This window comes from Oryx dammah, unplaced genomic scaffold, assembly GCF_014754425.2.
Source record: "Oryx dammah isolate SB20612 unplaced genomic scaffold, SCBI_Odam_1.1 HiC_scaffold_2, whole genome shotgun sequence".
NCBI classification, from domain to species: domain Eukaryota; kingdom Metazoa; phylum Chordata; class Mammalia; order Artiodactyla; family Bovidae; genus Oryx; species Oryx dammah.
In genome coordinates, this window is record NW_024070186.1 from 50,209,481 (window position 1) to 50,228,613 (window position 19,133).

General features: G+C 36.2%; 1 protein-coding gene and 1 non-coding gene across 2 annotated transcripts in view; both read right to left on the reverse strand.

The window, feature by feature from the left end:
* Positions 1-448: 448 nt before the first annotated feature.
* KPNA4 (karyopherin subunit alpha 4) overlaps positions 449-19,133 on the reverse strand; it is a 63,511-nt gene continuing 44,826 nt past the window's right edge. The window contains exons 12-17 of the mRNA XM_040247946.1: positions 18,815-18,943; positions 15,927-16,031; positions 13,185-13,256; positions 8,695-8,857; positions 5,745-5,839; positions 449-4,369 (exon numbers count right to left, since the gene is read on the reverse strand). Of these exons, the coding sequence (XP_040103880.1) occupies positions 4,271-4,369; positions 5,745-5,839; positions 8,695-8,857; positions 13,185-13,256; positions 15,927-16,031; positions 18,815-18,943 (663 nt within the window). The 3' untranslated portion in view covers positions 449-4,270. The remainder of the gene's footprint in view (positions 4,370-5,744; positions 5,840-8,694; positions 8,858-13,184; positions 13,257-15,926; positions 16,032-18,814; positions 18,944-19,133) is intronic.
* Positions 18,257-18,599, reverse strand: LOC120860063. The gene has a single exon (XR_005720232.1).

Sequence of the window (19,133 nt, forward strand, 5' to 3'; positions counted from 1 at the left end):
AAACTAAGTAACCTGGAGCAAGCAGCATATTTAGAGCTGCAAAGATGCAAAATTTGTGGAGAAGGCAGAAATTGGGACAACATATACGAGTGTAGGTCTCTGGTAAGAGGTAAATCTGAAAGCATCTTCAGGGCAGCAGCTGCCCTTACACACAAAGTAGCTGCTGTCAAGTCAACTTTACAAACAGCACATCCTGACACAGACATCCTGAACCAAACTTGTCACTTAAAGAACCTGCATTTAGAAGACATGTTCAAATCAAATGGTACTGGAGGTTAAGTCTTACAGAAAAAACATTAAACCTACCTTCCTGTACATTATTGATATGACAGCTAATATTCACTGTGACACTACAGTTCAGTTGCTTGATCACACCAGAATATAGCCTTTATAAATTTTCATTCTTTTCACCTTAATTTAGGAATTAACTGAATACAGTAAGACTATGAATGTGCACGTTGATTTTATTTAAAGGCATATAAATTTCATTACTCTTTATATTTTTAAAAAGCATACACTTCATTAATGTGTCTGCTAAAAAGAAAAACCATTTTCTCCTTAAATGTTTAAAATGTCATGTGTTAAGAGATAAATAATCCATTAGGCCTCAGGAATTCAAAACTGGTAACTTCTCTAGTTCAAGCTAAATTGGTCTGTTTATATGAATCCTTGGATGCAGAACCATCGATGAGGGCCAGTGGCCCTAACCCCAGCTGTATTTAAGGGATTAGCTACATGGTATTTACATTGTACTTAATTATTTACATAGCAGCTATACTGTATTAGGTATTACAAGTAATCTAGAGACAGCTGATTTAAAGTACAGTTGACCTTGTAGTACATATTTAGTGGGGAAAAAAGGCATATTAAGTGGGCCTGCAAAGTCCATGGTGTTCAAGCATCAACTGTAATTTCAAAACTCACAGACAAGCTTCTGTAAGAATTAGTGTTAGTCATTTATCAAACTACAATAGGAAATGCTGCATAAATGCTTTTTTGCATTGGCTCACAAATTTAAATGAGTTTTGCAGCAGTAATTGAAAGCATAGCCCCCTATTGTATGAGTTGAGTTCTGAGTCTTATCTAGCCCTTAGTAGCTGTTGTGACCTTGGTCAAGTCACCTCTTGGCAACTCTATCATCTGAAAGGGAGGACTCGGACAGTTCATATCCTGAAATTCAGACTCCTACTGAGCTCCCAACTATATGTATATGCATTTTGCAAGGAAGCTGGGGCAGTTTTCATTAGATTCTCACAGGGGACCTTCATCCAAAAATAAGCTTGTGATATGTTAGATGATCACGTCTAAACTGCTCCAGCTCTAAATGCTAGTATTTCTTTGCGGTATAGGAACTCTTAAGGTGGCTTCCAAGATTCCCTGATGTAACATACCCTTTATAATTCCATTTACTCAAGTGTTGACAGGATTATTTGAGCATGATGGATATCACTCTGTGACTAGGCCAAAGAGTAGGCTTCCCAGGTGGCACTGGTGGTAAAGAATCCACCTGCCAATGCAAAACACTTGCATCAGAAGATCCCCTGGAGGAGGGCATGGCAACCTACTGCAGTATTCATGCCTGGACAGAGGAGCCTGGTGGGCTATAGCCTACAGGGTCACAAAGACTTGGAGGCAACTTAGTATGCACGCATAGGGTAAAGACGAAGGGATAGTGCAGGTATAATAATGCACTCATCAGTTTGGCTTTCGGTCAATTAAAAGGGAGATAATAAGGGATAGGCCTGATTTAATCAGGTGAGCCCCTTTAAAAGACAGCTTAGGTTCTTCTCTGAGATCAGCTTCTTCTGCAGGCCTTGACTAATCAAGCTGATATGAGTCCTGCACTCGTAAGAAAATTACTCTATAAAATCATTTGGCCTATTATAACCTCACTGGCTTACTTTTAACCAGGTTTTTGTACACTAAGAAACAAAAATTATGCAGAGCACTGTTATGTTTATCTTCTAGTAACTTATGCCATTTGTAAAATCATACTTTGTGTGCACTCTATCATTTGCAGCCATATGCTGAAGATATAGAAATACTTAAAACATATCTCAGGTGTCTCTCGCAGTCCACTTTGCTGAAAGAGTGAAAGAAGGTCAGAATCTTGGTTTGGACAGGGAAGAAGTAGAAGCACAGATGGCATCAGCTGAACAAATTCAGTCAGTTGGAATATTAACATGTCTATACTGAAATTTAAAATTTTAAGAAATTTCTTTCGTAATGCTGGATCAATGTTAAAAGCTTATGAAAGACAAGCAAACACAAGCCACTGAGTTGTACTCTAACTTTACATTAATATATATAAAAAATCCACACAGCACACACACATGCCCCATGTAAAACATTGCTTTGAGTTTTAATGTTTATTTCCCCAAGATAGCCTAGCCTGCACTCTACTTGGATAAATTTTACAAGCTAGTTTTCTGCTGCTTCTAGTTTTAAACTTTAACCATGTTTCTGATGACAAGGAATGCTGCAAAAATACTCTAGTTCAACAAAGAGTTATGATCACAAAATAATTTTTATCCATTCTACAGTGTTTCAGAATTACCAGTTGATTTTTAAACACAAAGTAGATATAGATGCTAATGGTGGCTAATCTGGTATGTTTCTTATAGCAAACTGTTGTTCATGCAACACTTGTGCTCAAAGGGGAAGGCACAGGATTTCCTACAATGAGCCACCTTATAAAGAGTTCTTTTTGTACAAATTAATTTATGTCACATTTAATTTAGTGTGCATAACCTCAAAACTGAGGTATTATTCCAATTTATAAAAACCACTTGCATAACTTTTATGCAAGTTTTAAAAATACAAAGTTTTCTCCCTAAAGTGGCTCAAAATAGATTGTTCATGGCTGCCTACATCTAAGATAAAAAGATTCTAAAACAATTGAACAGATTAGGCATATTATTAAAGGTGTTCAAACCATTACTTGATTTGTACATCTACTCAAACCTCTTCATCGGTCTTTATTCAGCAGTACATATGCACCAAATTCCATTTTAGAAGTTTCCATATCATTTTCATAGAAAACAAAGTTTGAAAACAAGTAACATTTAAACACAGCACGGTATTCTACCACAACTGAAACTTTTTTCTTCTTCTTCTTTACAGGACTCAACAAAATCTAAAAATGAACTAGGCTGTAGATTTACCTCATGCAAAGATCTTTATGTTATCTCTGAAAATGAAAAGGATGGCTTTTAAAAGCACATTTTACTGTTTTATACTATTATGGCAACTTGTGTACTGCAACACAGTCTATTTTGAGGGAAATTTATGATTTTTTTTCATGCAAAAATCTACACAAATTAGTTTTGATGATATGGAAAGCTTTTCATAGCATCAAACATTCATCTGGTGCAAATGCACAGGGAAACCTTCCTGAAAGTTTTCTGACTTGAGAAGCAACTAAAAAGCCATACTAGGTAAAGTAAATAAAAACTAAAAACAAAACAAAAAACTCCCACAAAAAAAAAAAAAAAAACCTAAAAAAAAAAAAAAAAAGGAGGGGGTGGGAACAGGGAGGAAGGGAAATAGAAAACACAGGCTGCAGAGTACACCAATGTCTGCTGCTGAACTGGTCTTTGTTTTCATGTCCAGTGTACAGTAACACTTATGATCTCACTCTGATGATTTTACTAGGTTTGTTATCAGCCCCCTGAAGGCAAATCAAGCTTGCATGCGTTCACATACAGCACCACAACCATACTCTCGTACACAGTCACTCCAGGACTAGGAGTCTGCTTCATGAATGAAGAGCCCTAGATTTGAAAGATGAACGTGGCTCTCCAACACTGAGCCAGACATTCATTCAACATTGTCCACTCACACACTGCTTCATAGCAAGGCCTGGGCTCATTTTCCTTTGACTTTTATGGGCATCCTATTCTCTTTTATGCTTACAAGGCTTGAAGATGACAGTACTGCACTTTCCCCTCAATTGATACAAAGTCAATGTTCCTTCTCAGGCACTGAAGATCTGTGACCTGTAGCCCTTTTTACTTTGAACAACCTAAATAAGCATCCATGTAGAGTTTTCATTACATTTTGCCACTCATTCTCACTCGCACCCACTCGCCATCTTGACCTCATTTGGGCATTTTCTGTGATTCCAAATGAAATCTTCACATTTTCTTTCCCGATTTAATGCAGCAGCAGATCCCATGAGCCAAGCTTGATGGATCAAACCTTTTTATATATATGTATATATATATATATATCCCAGTGCTGCATTGTACCTAACTTCCACAACATCTTTCTAAAACTGGAACCCTTCTGTTGGTACATTGGCAGATGAATTGAAACCAAATGTTCCACCTTGTATTGCCTCTGGAACAAGGCTAGGATCTTCATCAATCTACGGGGGAGAGGAAAAAAAGAAGGTGATGGTTAGTTTTAAATAATAAAACATAGAATTGTAGTTAACACTTCCATTTAAAAAGTATGAGAGATTATGGGTGGCCAACATAGTCCTACCATCCCTTGAGAACCCTAAAAACACTTCATAAAGGTTTTTTTTGTAAGAGATGCCAAAAGGGAAGAAACTGAAGAGAATACGCAAAATGGATATCTTCTGAAGAATGATGATTGGAGATGGTACTATGTCTCAAATTCAGAGAGAATACTCATTTTAATGCTACCACTTTTGGAGGCTAAGTGTATTCTTCGGTTAATATTTTAATAGCAACTGGAGACAACTTTTGAGCTTAAAGTGTAACATAATAGCCCAATGAAAATGGATAACTGATATTCTTTCTATATGCTTTCTATCTAATGGTTGAAATACCACGAAATTATGTGCCTATAGTATAGTTCCTATAAAGAGGCACATCATCTTTATTATTTTTTCACAATGTAACAGAGTAAGCAAGACTTGCATGTTGAAGTATTAAAAATCATTATGGCTTTGTGTATACCTAATTATCAATTAGGACTTCTAAAAATATCCAACTTTAATACATGATAAAAGCTACTTTTAAAAAAGTAAGCTTTTTAACAAATATTATATTCTAACTAGGACTTAGCTTGATAATCTGTAGCTATAAATAGTCTAATTCTTTTTTAGTACTGTCCTTGTCAAGTTAATCTACAAACCATATACGCTTAACAAAATATTTAATAATATTCCATTTTTTAAAAAAAGTTGATAAAATCAATCAAGAAATCTACTGCTGGCTATATCTGATCACTGTAATTTTAGATTTAACATTCCCAAAGAGATAATACTAAAAATAATTCTTTAATTTCAACTACTATATACTGACAATCTGAAAACATTCTTCTATAGTATATATAGTAACTTACATTTCTTGATATTTTTTTTCACTGTATATTTATCTTCATATTTGTTTTTGGTCACCAACTAAAATTAATGGTGGCAATATAGTCAAATACAGATTAACTAATTACTGTCATAATGGATTATAGGATATACTAGCTTCACTATTTCGTTCATAAACACATATAGGCTATTAGCAATATAAAATAGGATAACTATAGAGACATCAAAGGAAAATAAAGCCTAATTTATTCACTGTCAAAAAATTCTCATCTTTCTTTGCCATTTGAGGTTGAATACTACTTTTTAATACCCCAAAGGACTTTAAAATACTAAAATATGTATCTATTTCAATTCCATTCTCTAAAATGCATACATATATGCCCTAGCTTAAATTTCATCCAGACTTATGTTTATTAAGTAAAACTAAGAAAATGATAAGATTATTAAATACATCATCTGAAGAGAAGAACTGATCAATGATCTCATAGGCCAATTTGTAGATGTCTTCATTTTCATGATTTTGAAGCTGTTCAATTTTCTCCAGTCCTGTAAGACATTTTATGAAGTGAAATAATAATAATATTAAAACAACAACACCACAGTGGCAAAAAGGTTATAATAATCTTGGGAACACATAATTCAATTTTGGGGTATCTATTCTAAAGGTGAATCTTAAACACAGTAAGGTTTTATTTACAAAGAATTTTATATGCCATATGGCACACTGGAGTCAAAAAAAAAAAAAAAAAAAACAAACCAACCCCAAACACTTGAGTGTTTAACTACATATAAATTAAGCAATGGGATATCTATCTATTCAGAAGAAAATGATATATCATACATCAGTGTTTGTAAGGAGTAATGTATGTATGTAAAATTACTCTGTTAAAAGCTGGGAAACCCCTGGTGGTGTAGTAGTTAGGATTCTGGGCTTTCACTGTCATGTGGCTTGGTTTCAATCCTGGTTGAAACCAAGGATCCCAGGAGCCACGTCTAAAGAAAAAAACCCAAAACACCCCAAAACAAACAGTAAAACCCAAACATGCAGGAAAAGTAAAAAAAGTTAAAAGCAAGTTCTATTTTGTAGCATTTGCCAAATTTTTCTAGTGAGCATGTAAGAAAAAACTTTTAAGTACTCATGATTAACAAATATGAATGTTAAGACAGCTATTAAGTATAATGAAAAATGATCATGATCAACAGTATTTCAGGGGAAAGAGGATTTTCCACTGTAAATACTAACAAATGTATTAAATCATAATCAAAATATGTAAACAACCTATTGATATAAAAATTGAATACTGTTTTGCTTTGTAGTGGTTTAGTCACTAAGTCATGTCTGATTCTTGCAACTCCATGGACTGTGGCCCACCAGGCTCCTCTTTCCATGGGATTCTCCAGGCAAGAATACTGGAGTGGGTTGCCATTCCCTTCTCCAGATCTTCCTGACCCAAGGATTGAACCCTTGCCTCCTGCAGGTGGTCTCCTGCATTGCAGGCGGATTCTTTAGCAACTGAGCCCCCAGGGGAGCCTAATAGGAGTAATAATTAATTTTAAAATCTCTGAATTAAAGTGAAATTGCCCTTTCATGAGTATTTGTCCTCTATTTCTTAAGTGGAGGAAATTGCTTTAGGCATATTTCTCACTTTACACACTCTCCTTATGGGGCCTTTCCACGAAAAGGTTTAACTACTATTTACATATAGGTTGAGGACTTATACTCATCCATGGCTTCATTTTTCTGAGCTCCAGATACTTAAAACTTTAAACCTGCTTGATAATTCCATGAGGATATTTTATAGGTACCTAAAGTTCAAGCTGTACAAACACAATATTATCTGCCATTCTTCATTTGCAGTTTATTCTACTGTATTCTTACTGGTGATAATCAACAACAGTTTGAAATCTGAGAGAAAGACTAATTATTAAAGTTCCCCTTTCCCTCAATTCTATAACAAAATCTCAAAAACATCAAAGCCTATCCTATCCATTTCTTGAATCTTGTCATCTCCCCCTTGTCTCTGTTATCACTGCCTTCATTTACTGTGGTGTGATCGCTATACACTTTCCTAGGTGGTTTCCTGCCAGTCTCTACCAGGGTTCCATTCCCCTCATATCCAAGCTCCATTTAAACATATCAATTCCCTTGGTAAAATCTTCCAATGACTTGTCGTACCCTATGGCAGAGAATCCTTTGGGAAATTTGTAAGCTAGGCTTTACTTCCAGTGAAATAGGCAATGCTCAAGATCTATATTTTATATTAATATACAAAATAAAATTTTAATTATTAAACATGGTAAAAGAAAAAAATACACAAGTAGGAAAAAATTTTTTAACTATTCCTTTCAAATTTTAAATTTTTTAAGTTTTAAATTTTTCTGGAACTCACTTCCTAATTAGTTCCCTAACAGTATTTCCCATTTCCTGTTCCCAACTTGATAGTTATGAATTTTGTTGTTGTTCTGTCATTTTGTGTCCTGCGTTATCACTTAAGTAACTTTAAAAACACTTACTTCCTATTAATTTTCAACTCTCCAAATTCTACTAAATAAATTGAAGATACTGGTTCTCCTATTCTTAGCTACCTCTCCTTTCACTTCTCAACTTCTATCAGAAACAGCTTTACTTTTATGCTTACCTAGGTTGATAACATATTTTGTTCCACACCCACATCAGAAACTTCCATGTTGTGTCTAGATGTTCATCTTAACAGCTGAAAGCTAAGGCATGTTGTGTATCTTCTTGGTGGTTCTGGTATGCTGCCAGATTTGGGAACCACTACCTTAAAGTATCTGCTGTGCTACAAAACTTCTAAGACTGTAGGGGCCTGATCAATGGCTAACTCCACAGTCTCATCTTTTGGTGGTTTCTACCTCACACTTTGTGCTTTAGCAACACTGAACTACTTATAATTTGCTGAATGCTATTTCACACCTCAGACTTTGCTCATGGTGTTATCTCTGCCTGGAATACCTTTCATCCCTTTTCACTTTCTTAATCCTTATTCATCTCTCAAATCTAGCTCAGGTCACTTCCTACTTCTTCCAGGACAGATTAGGTATTTCACTTTGTTGCACATTTCTATTAGGGTAATCAGCACATTAAATCAGTTCATGTTTATCTCCATGATTGGACTATATGCCTTGAGGGCAAGGATTGTGTCTTGTTTACTACTTTTCCCAGTATCTTAGCACAGTGCCTGCTCAATATATGGCAGCAATTCAGTTACCTACGCATATGCAGCAAGCTGAGCAGGACTGTACATAGAGAATATAGTATTTATTTGATTCTATTACTTGATTATCTAAGACAGAAAAATATAGAAGTGTTGCATTTGAAAATAAAAGTAGTTACAAAAAGAATATTAAAATGAGGAATAACAGCATATAATAAAACTTACCTCCACATTCTTCTATAAGATTGGCTATGGTTTCTGCCTCATCTTCAGCCATTTTTAATATATTACTTAGTCCATCGAGTACTACTTGCACAACTTGTGCATCTTTTACAGTCAGCAAGTTGCAAAAAGGTGGGATAACATTTTGTTGGATTAGGTAGGCCACCTGAAGAAGACAAACACCATGATATAATGAATGTTCAGTGAATTTCATTTGTGCACCCTGTTATCTCACTAGAATAATTTTGATTTATAATCTTGAATTTGGAAATATGACCTCATTTCTCACGTTAAGTTCAGTTTCAATTCAGTTCAGTTGTTCAGTCGTGTCCGACTCTTTGCAATCCCATGAATCGCAGCATGCCAGGCCTCCCTGTCCATCACCAACTCCTGGAGTATACTCAAACTCACGTCCATCAAGTCAGTGATGCCATCCAGCCATCTCATCCTCTATCGTCCCCTTCTCCTACCCCCAATCCCTCCCAGCATCAGAGTCTTTTCCAATGAGTCAACTCCTCGCATGAAGTGGCCAAAGTACTGGAGTTTCAGCTTTAGCATCAGTCCTTCCAAAGAACACCCAGGACTGATCTCCTTTATAATGGACTGGTTGGATCTCCTTGCAGTCCAAGGGACTCTCAAGAGTCTTCTCCAACACCACAGTTCAAAAGCATCAATCCTTCAGCGCTCAGCTTTCTTCACAGTCCAACTCTCACATCCATACATGACTACTGGAAAAACCATAGTCTTGACTAGACAGACTTCTGTTGGCAAAGTAATGTCTCTGCTTTTGAATATGCTGTCTAGGTTGGTCATAACTTTCCTTCCAAGGAGTAAGCATCTTTTAATTTCATGGCTGCAGTCACCATCTGCAGTGATTTTGGAGCCCCTCAAAATAAAGTCTGACACTGTTTCCACTGTTTCCCCATCGATTTCCCATGAAGTGATGGGACCAGATGCCATGATCTTCGTTTTCTGAATGTTGAGCTTTAAGCCAACTTTTTCACTCTCCTCTTTCACTTTCATCAAGAGGCTTTTGAGTTCCTCTTCACTTTCTGCCATAAGGGTGGTGTCATCTGCATATCTGAGGTTATTGATATTTCTCCCGGCAGTCTTCACTCCACCTTGTGCTTCTTCCAGCCCAGCGTTTCTCATGATGTACTCTGCATAGAAGTTAAATAAATAAGCAGGGTGACAATATACAGCCTTGACGTACTCCTTTTCCTATTTGGAACCAGTCTGTTGTTCCATGTCCAGTTCTAACTGTTGCTTCCTGACCTGCATACAGGTTTCTCAAGAGGCAGGTCAGGTGGTCTGGTATTCCCATCCCTTTCAGAATTTTCTACAGTTTCTTGTGATCCACACAGTCAAAGGCTTTGGCATAGTCAATAAAGCAGAAATAGATGTTTTTCTGGAACTCTCTTGCTTTTTCCATGATCCAGTGGCTGTTGGCAATTTGATCTCTGGTTCCTGTGCCTTTTCTAAAGCCAGCTTGAACATCTGGAAGTTCACGGTTCCTATACTATTGAAGGCTGGCTTGGAGAATTTTGAGCATTACTTTACTAGTGTGTGAGATGACTGCAATTGTGCGGTAGTTTTAGCATTCTTTGGCATTGCCTTTCTTTGGGATTGGGATGAAAACTGACATTTCCCAGTCCTGTGGCCACTGCTGAATTTTCCAAATTTGCTGGCATATTGAGCGTAGCACTTTCACAGCATCATCTTTCAGGATTTGAAATAGCTCAACTGGAATTCCATCACCTCCACTAACTTTGTTCGTAGTGATGCTTCCTAAGGCCCACTTGACTTCACATTCCAGGATGTCTGGCTCTAGGTGAGTGATTACACCATCGTAAATATCTTGGTTGTGAAGATCTTTTTTGTACAGTTCTTCCGTGTATTCTTGCCACCTCTTCTTAATATCTTCTGCTTCTGTGAGGTCCATACTATTTCTGTCCTTTATGGAGCCCATCTTTGCATGAAATGTTCCCTTGGTATCTCTAATTTTCTTGAAGAGATCTCTAGTCTTTCGCATTCTGTTTTCCTCTATTTCTTTGCATTGATCGCTGAAGAAGGCTTTCTTATCTCTTCTTGCTATTCTTTGGAACTCTGCATTCAGATGCTTATATCTTTCCTTTTCTCCTTTGCTTTTTGCATCTCTTCTTTTCACAGCTATTTGTAAGGCAACCGTTTTGCTTTTTTGCATTTCTTTCCCATGGGGATGGTCTTGATCCCTGTCTCCTGTACAATGTCATGAACCTCTGTCCATAGTTCATCAGGCACTCTATGTATCAGATCTAGTCCCTTAAATCTATTTCTCGCTTCCACTGTATAATCATAAGGGATTTGAGTTAGGTTGTACCTGAATGGTCAAGTGCTTTTCCCTACTTTCTTCAATTTCAGTCTGAATTTGGCAATAAGGAGTTCATGATCTGAGCCACAGTCAGCTCCCGGTCTTGTTTTTGCTGATTGTATAGAGCTTCTCCATCTTTGGCTGCAAAGAATATTAATCAGTCTGATTTCAGTGTTGACCATCTGGTGACGTCCATCTGTAGAGCCTTCTCTTGTGTTGTTTGGAAGAGGGTGTTTGCTATGACCAGTGTGTTCTTTTTTTGCAAAACTCTATTAGCCTTTGTCTTGCTCCATTCCGTATTCCAAGGCCAAATTTGCCTGTTACTCCAGGTGTTTCCTGACTTCCTACTTTTGCATTCCAGTCCCCTATAATGAAAAGGACATCTTTTTTGGGTATTAGTTCTAAAAGGTCTTGTAGGTCTTCATAGAACCATTCAACTTCAGCTTCTTCAGCATTACTGGTTGGGGCATAGACTTGGATTACTGTGATACTGAATGGTTTGCCTTGGAAATGAACAGATCATTCTGTCATTTTTGAGACTGAATTTCGGACTCTTCTGTTGACCATGATGGCTACTCCATTTCTTCTAAGGGATTCTTGCCCACAGTAGTAGATATAATGGTCATCTGAGTTAAATTCACCCATTCCAGTCCATTTTAGTTCGTTGACTCCTGGAATGTCGATGTTCACTCTTGCCATCTCTTGTTTGACCACTTCCAATTTGCCTTGACTCATGGACCTGACATTCCAGATTCCTATGCAATATTGCTCTTTACAGCATCGGACCTTGTTTCTATCACCAGTCACATCCACAGCTGGGTACTGTTTTTGCTTTGGCTCCATCTCTTCATTCTTTCTGGAGTTATTTCTCCACTGATCTCCAGTAGCATATTGGGCACCTACTGACCTGGGGAGTTTTTTTCAGTATCCGATCATTTTGCCTTTTCACACTGTTCATGGGGTTCTCAAGGCAAGAATCCTGATGTGGTTTGCCACTCCCTTCTCCAGTGGAATTCCCTTCTCCATGTAAAGTTAGCCTACATTAAACTAACCTTTTCTTTTTAATGCATTATGTTTGTTCTTCACTAACTTAGAGAAAAGAAAAACTGAAGTGAAAATGAAGGAATCACTAAACTTCATATGACACATTTCTTTGCCATAAGGAGTACTTCCTTCAGAGATCCTTTCTCCTTTAATATTAAATTATGAAGTCAGTTAAGAGGCCAGGTAATAATTTTTTTTTTAATTACAATTGTTCAGTGTGACAGCATCCTCTCTTTGCTTTAACATTTAGCACCGTCATATACCTGGCGACCTCTCTCTCAATCTGCTATTCTATGGTTCCATCAAATTTGCAAATTTTCTATCATCTTTATTAGTTATTGCCATGTAATACATTTATATTCTGTTCTATATTCATATTTGAGTGGATTCAGTCTATGGCTTATCTGTGACAATTATGCGCTCCAAATTTCCCCTTTTTACTTGTCTGTGAAACATATCTGGGACTGGGACTTTCCTGGCAGTCTAGAGGTTAAGACTGTGCTGCCAATGCAGAAGGCACGGGCGTACATTCCCTAGTCCAGGAACTGGGATCCCACATGCTGTGCAGTGTGGCCAGAAGATAAAAAATAAATAAAACTCATTTTTTTTGTCAGTTGGCACAATGTAAAGTTCTGTTACCTGCACAACTCTGAGAGTTAAGTGTTTCTTTAAATTTTATGCCCTAGGCACCTCACATTGTTCACCCTAGCTCCTAGCCCCAGCTTTTAAGTTGAATTTAGTTCCTTACTTGGTTTACTGTCAGATAATTTTTGTTTTTGTTCATTTGTTAGGAGAATGTGTGAGGCAGTTTCATTCTGCTCTATTAACCTAAAAAGTCTTGTTTTTTCCTTAACATTAAAAAAACAAAAACAACCCTGACGATAAGTGCTTCATCTTACACTGGATTAGAAAAATTCTCCAAGAAGCTGGAAAGTGAACACTTCACATCTATGAAATATAACTAAAGGAAGTCAAGGTGACACTTTTATATATCACAGGATGTCTATTATCTTAAATTATGATTTACTGAAATACAAATCTTAGAATTATTAGTACTGTTACTTATCAGTTTGGAGAAATATATAAGAGCTGAACTTACTTGATCTTTTCTTCCACTAATTGTTAAGTTACTTATGGCCCATGCAGCTTCTTTCTGAGTGCCAAAATCTCCCTATAAAAGCAAAGTAAAGGATATAAACTGCAATATAAGATAAACTGCAAAAGGGGTTTCCTGAAATGATTTTTCAACTGCATACTCCCCCTGGTTTTCTTCTAGCCTTTATGTATTCATATAATAAAGATAAGGCTTTGAACCCAGTTTACCCAATTTAACAAATGAGGATTCTATTTTGTGAACTTTCCCAACAACAAACTGACTTGATATTGCTGTTCATAATATCAAATGAAGTCAATGATAAAATACAATAAAATCAGTTAAAAAAAATAAGGAAGTTACAATTTTACTTTAGTCAAAGAAATGTCAAGGTAAAATAAAGTATCTTTTTAAACACATAGTTTTAAAAGTAAAACTACCCATGATTAATGAGACTGTAATAAAGACTATCTTATAAAGGTTACTCTCATACAAATTAAAAAATAAATTTAAAAATCACCTAAAAAGTCATATATTTAAGAATCTCATCTTTGAGAGTTAACCAAGAAAATTTAAAAAACTGCAATGGATTAATACTAAATACTGTAAATCAACCATACTTCAACGAAACAAACAAACAAAAAGCTGCAGTAGGATATCTACTTTTACCTATCAGATTGAGAAAACCCAAGTATCTGTCAGTAAGACTGGTAGGAGTGTAAAACAGTACACAACCTTTCTTGCAGGAAATGGGCATTATATAGTAAATTTATATCTATGTCTATTTGTGGATCCAGTGATCCTAAATATAACCTGGCACGTGGAAAAAACCTTACACAGACATTTGTTTAAAGAAGAAACAGTAGAAGAATAATCCAAAAATTAAGGGAAAAAATAGGGAAGAACAGACAGAAACAGAACCTTTGTGTATTACCTTGAAGACAAGGTACTTATTTTTTACTTGGAAACTATAAATGCTTCACATAACCAAAAACAAAATAAACAAGGGAATTTTCTAGTAGTCCAGTGGTTAGGTCTCCACACTCTCACTGCTGAGGGTCTGACTGGGAAACTAACAAACCATAAGCCTCTTGGCATGCGCAAAAATAAAGAAAAATAAAACCCCCAAACTGAAGCAATTCCCCCAAATAAAAGAGAACATAGAAACAAAAAACTGTATATGAAGCTGGTGGCTTAACTACACATATAGAAATTTCAAGTGACATTATTTTTAAGTACATCATTGATGGAATATATCCTAAAGAAAAAAAATCCTCAAGGAAATCCCAAAAGTGGAGTAGTTATGTTATTAGTATCAATGTGGTCTTGTTATTTTGACAGATTTTATATTATATACCTCAATATGTCAAGTAACTATGTCTACAGAAAGATTTCCAGCATAGACGAGATAAAAACACAAAATCAAAGAAGTGAAAATATCTTACTCAGTGATATCTGATAGCTTTCTTTCATTTGTGATTTGTTTTTATGAATTCTCATGTTTACAAAAATTACAATATGTATATCTTTCATTTTCTTAAAAAAAAAAAAAATTACTTCCTATTTTATTCATTCAAGCCTAGATACCATGACAATCTTGCAGCAATGATCATCCTTAGTATCTGAACTATGACCTTTAAATACCACTTGCTACAAAAGGGAACCAAGACACCCGGTAAATCGTTAATTCCAGGTCTAGGTCAGAAAATACATCCAAAAAAAAAGGCCCAGGAATCATGTCATATCCAAAAGGTAGGAAGCTCTCAAATACTCGGGTGATGTTAAAAAGACGGGCACCAAACTTAAAATAGGTTCTCATCGGTCAGGGACAACCTGAGCATCAGAAACAAAAACTACAAAGGACTGAAACTTATAATAAAAATAGATATATGTAAATCCATAATTTCCTAATGACACTGATAACTTTGCACTCATCTCCTTTTGAGGTTGTTAGGGAACCATGTCATTCTAAAAACTGAATGATAGTAAGCAGGAATCAAACATTTATCTTGCTTTTCCTATATGAAATATATTTCAGAGTAAATAAACAGCTGATAAGGAAGTAAACAAACAGCTGATAAGGAAACGCTCTTTAATCTTCTTTACTGAAGAATCACGCCTAATACATAAAGAATGACACAATTACAAAGTCATCATTTTGCAGTTCGTAGTAAAATAAGGGATCTAGGTAATGTTCATCATGACTGCTTAAAAACCACTATGTGAAAGAATGATGAATAACATTATAATAATGGGTGGAACAGTCTGGTAACAGCTGAGCTCAGTTATCAATCTAAATTATCACTAAATGTAGGATAAACAGAATGTATCTCCCCATGTGAATCATTAGAACATTAAATATTTTTCCCTAAAAACTGAACCCAATCTAGCAGTTTGTAAGAAACATGGAGGAAAAGAGGATAGAGATAATTTCTCTTTAATTAACAGATCAGTGTTCAGGAAAACACCCGCATGCTGTGATTGTGACATTTTATTTTTTGATTGTGACATTTTAAACTGTCTTTCCCAAACATTAATGTAAGCATGTGATGACATGGCATATGACTAAATAGCACAATTACTTGCTGTTTGATCTTGGGCAGTTTATTTGTTTATACTACAGTTTCTTTATCTGTCAACTCATGCCACTGTATCAATTCTAATTAAACAGAAAAAAATATATACACATACTTAGTTATATTAAGTTCTTTTCCTCTTACACAGATACTAACATGATGACTTTCTTACCTTATCCAAAAGGTGTATTATCATTGGTACAAGATTGGCATCAATTACTGCCTGAACCTGCTGCTGATTTCCTGCAGTGATGTTAGACAGGAACCACACTGCTTCCTGTAGAAAAAACACTCCTTTAATATTTCTTACTGAAAAATAAAATCTGCAGCTGAACTAGGAAAAAGCATTCACTACCATAACCAAATGATTTTTACTATGAATGACTTTCATAATAAAAAATTTCAGAATCTGTATTTCTCTGTCCCCTTTTCTGTATTTTTCCTTGGACAAATTGTTAATGAAATAAACTAACCTTCTAAAAACTTCTTGAAAACGTTCCAAGCACTAAGACTATAAAGAAGCTTGGCTGAACAAATACTAAGGAACTGATGAACTGTAACAACCCAGCAGAGGTGATGGAATTCCAGTTGAGCTAATTCAAATCCTAGAAGATGATGCTGTGAAAGTGCTGCACTCAGTATGCCAGGAAACTTGGAAAATTCAGCTGTGGCCACAGGACTGGAAAAGGTCAGTTTTCATTCCCATTCCAAAGAGAGGTAATGCCAAAGAATGCTCAAACTACCACACAATTGCATTCATCTCACATGCTAGTAAAGTAATGCTCTAAATTCTCTAAGTCAGGCTTCAACAGTACGTGAACTGTAAACTTCCAGATGTTCAAGCTGGTTTTAGAAAAGGCAGAGAAACCAGAGATCAAATTGCCAACATCCACTGGATCACCGAAAAAGCAAGAGAGTTCCAGAAAAAACATCTACTTCTGCTTTATTGACTATGCCAAAGCCTTTGATTATGTGGATCACAAAAAACTGTGGAAAATTCTGAAAGAGATGGGAATACCAGACCACCTGACCTACCTCCTGAGGAATCTGTATGCAGGTCAGGAAGCAACAGTTAGAACTGGACATGGAACAACAGGCTGGTTCCATATCAGGAAAGGAGTATGTCAAGGCTGTATATTGTCACCCTGCTTATTTAACTTCTATGCAGAGTACATCATGAGAAACGCTGGACTGGATGAAGCACAAACTGGAATCAAGATTGATGGGAGAAATATCAATAACCTCAGATATGCAGAAGACACCACCCTTAAGGCAGAAAGTGAAGAAGAACCAAAGAGTCTCTTGATGAAAGTGAAAGAGAGTGAAAAAGTTGGCTTAAAACTCAACATTCAGAAAACTAAGATCATGGTATCTGGTCCCTTCACTTCATGGCAAATAGCTGGGGAAACAGTGGAAACGGTGACAGACTTCGTTTTTTAGGGCTCTAAAATCACTGCAGATGGTGATTGCAGCCATGAAATTAAAAGACACTTGCTCCTTGGAAGAAAAGCTATGACCAACCTAGGAGAGCACATTAAAAAGCAGAGACATTACTTTGCTGACAAAGGTCTGTCTAGTCAAAGCTATGGTTTTTCCAGTAGTCATGTATGGATGTGATAGTTGGACTATAAAGAAAGCTGAGCGCTGAAGAACTGATGCTTCTGAACTGTGGTGCTGGAGAAGACTCTTGAGAGTCCCTTGGACTGCAAGGAGATCCAACCAGTTCATCCTAAAGGAAATCAAACCTGAATATTCATCAGAAGGACTGATGTTGAAGCTGGAACTTCAACACTTTGGCCACCTGATGCGAAGAACTGACTCATTTGAAAAGACCCTGATGCTGGGAAAGATTGAAGGTGGGAGAAGAAGGGGACGACAGATGATGAGATAGCTGGATGGCATCACCGACTCAATGGACATGAGTTTGAGTAGACTCCAGGAGTTGATGATGGACAGGGAGGCCTGGTATGCTGCAGTTCATGGGGTCATAAAGAGTCAGACACAACTGAGCAACTGAACTGAACTGAATACAAACACAAATCTTATTTATTCCCTCTTCTATTCTGATCAAGAGTCCTAGCCAAAACGGATGAGTATCTCAATTATTCATGATGATTGAAACACACAAAAATCAAACAACGGATTGTTTTTGTATACTTATTTGTAATATTCATTCACTGCACCATCTCTCTCAAAGATAGAATCAGATGTTCAACGGCTTTACTGATCTACTTCAATGATCTTTTTATGTTACCCTTTATACCACAATGGTACTACTGCTACCAAGAAGATTACAAGTTGCTTTTCCTCACAGAAAATAAAAGCCACTTGAAAACACAGAATGAAATGAGACAAAATGTCTGCCTAGTGTCCTATGTAGGCTATTACTATAATTTACAAACTTAATAAATTTATTAAACATATGAATTTACTAAAGGAAATATTTTCTCTCTTTTAAAAAAATAGCAAACAAGTTTTACTCCTAATGTGCAGAAGGCTCTTTTGGATCAGATCACAGGACCACGTTTAGTGAACCTGTCAGAGATTTCAGGGTGCTAGGCTACTTAGGTGAGCTGCTCTTGGGCTATAATCATAGGCAATGTTGTAATCAACAACCCATGCACTTCTACAACAGCCTCAGATGCACTCCAGTATCAGCATCACCAGTCAGTGCCCCCTTTTCATAGCCTCCACAAGCACACACACATGCACACACACACGCACACACACACACACACTATCAGATAGTTAAAAAATATTAAACTTAAGATTACCTAACTTAGATATTAAAATTTTCTAATCATACAACATTTAACACCCAATTATCTCTATTTCATCATTTCCAGGAGAGCCAAGTTTGCACTGTTTGCAACTGGTTTATTGTAAAAATGGAAAATCATGTACCAGTCCATATCATAAAGAGTAAAATATCTTACTTTCTCGTAATGTCTAAATGACAGCTTATATTAATAAATATGAAAGATACTCAACCACCTAATTTCATAAATGAAAATGACTTCTTCACATGCTATTTATTAAACAGTATTTAAAAATACTTACTTTATTAATTTTCTCTTTGGGATGTGTCAGAAGTGCAGGGAAGTGTGAAAGAGCATCACAGTTTAAAACTACTTGTGTTTGCTCATCAGTTCCAGTAACAATATTGCCTACAGCTCGAAGTGCTGCTGTCTGAAACATAAAAATATTTAATGAGATGATGTTGTTCTATAGGAATCACTCCTTATACACAAAGGTGTATTAGGCAGGCTATGAGAAATATCTTCATTCATTCATGGCAAGCTATATTTTTGAGCAAGTTGTGTCAGACACTGATTTAGAAACAGAGTAGTGAATAGGACACATACAACCTCAGTTCTTA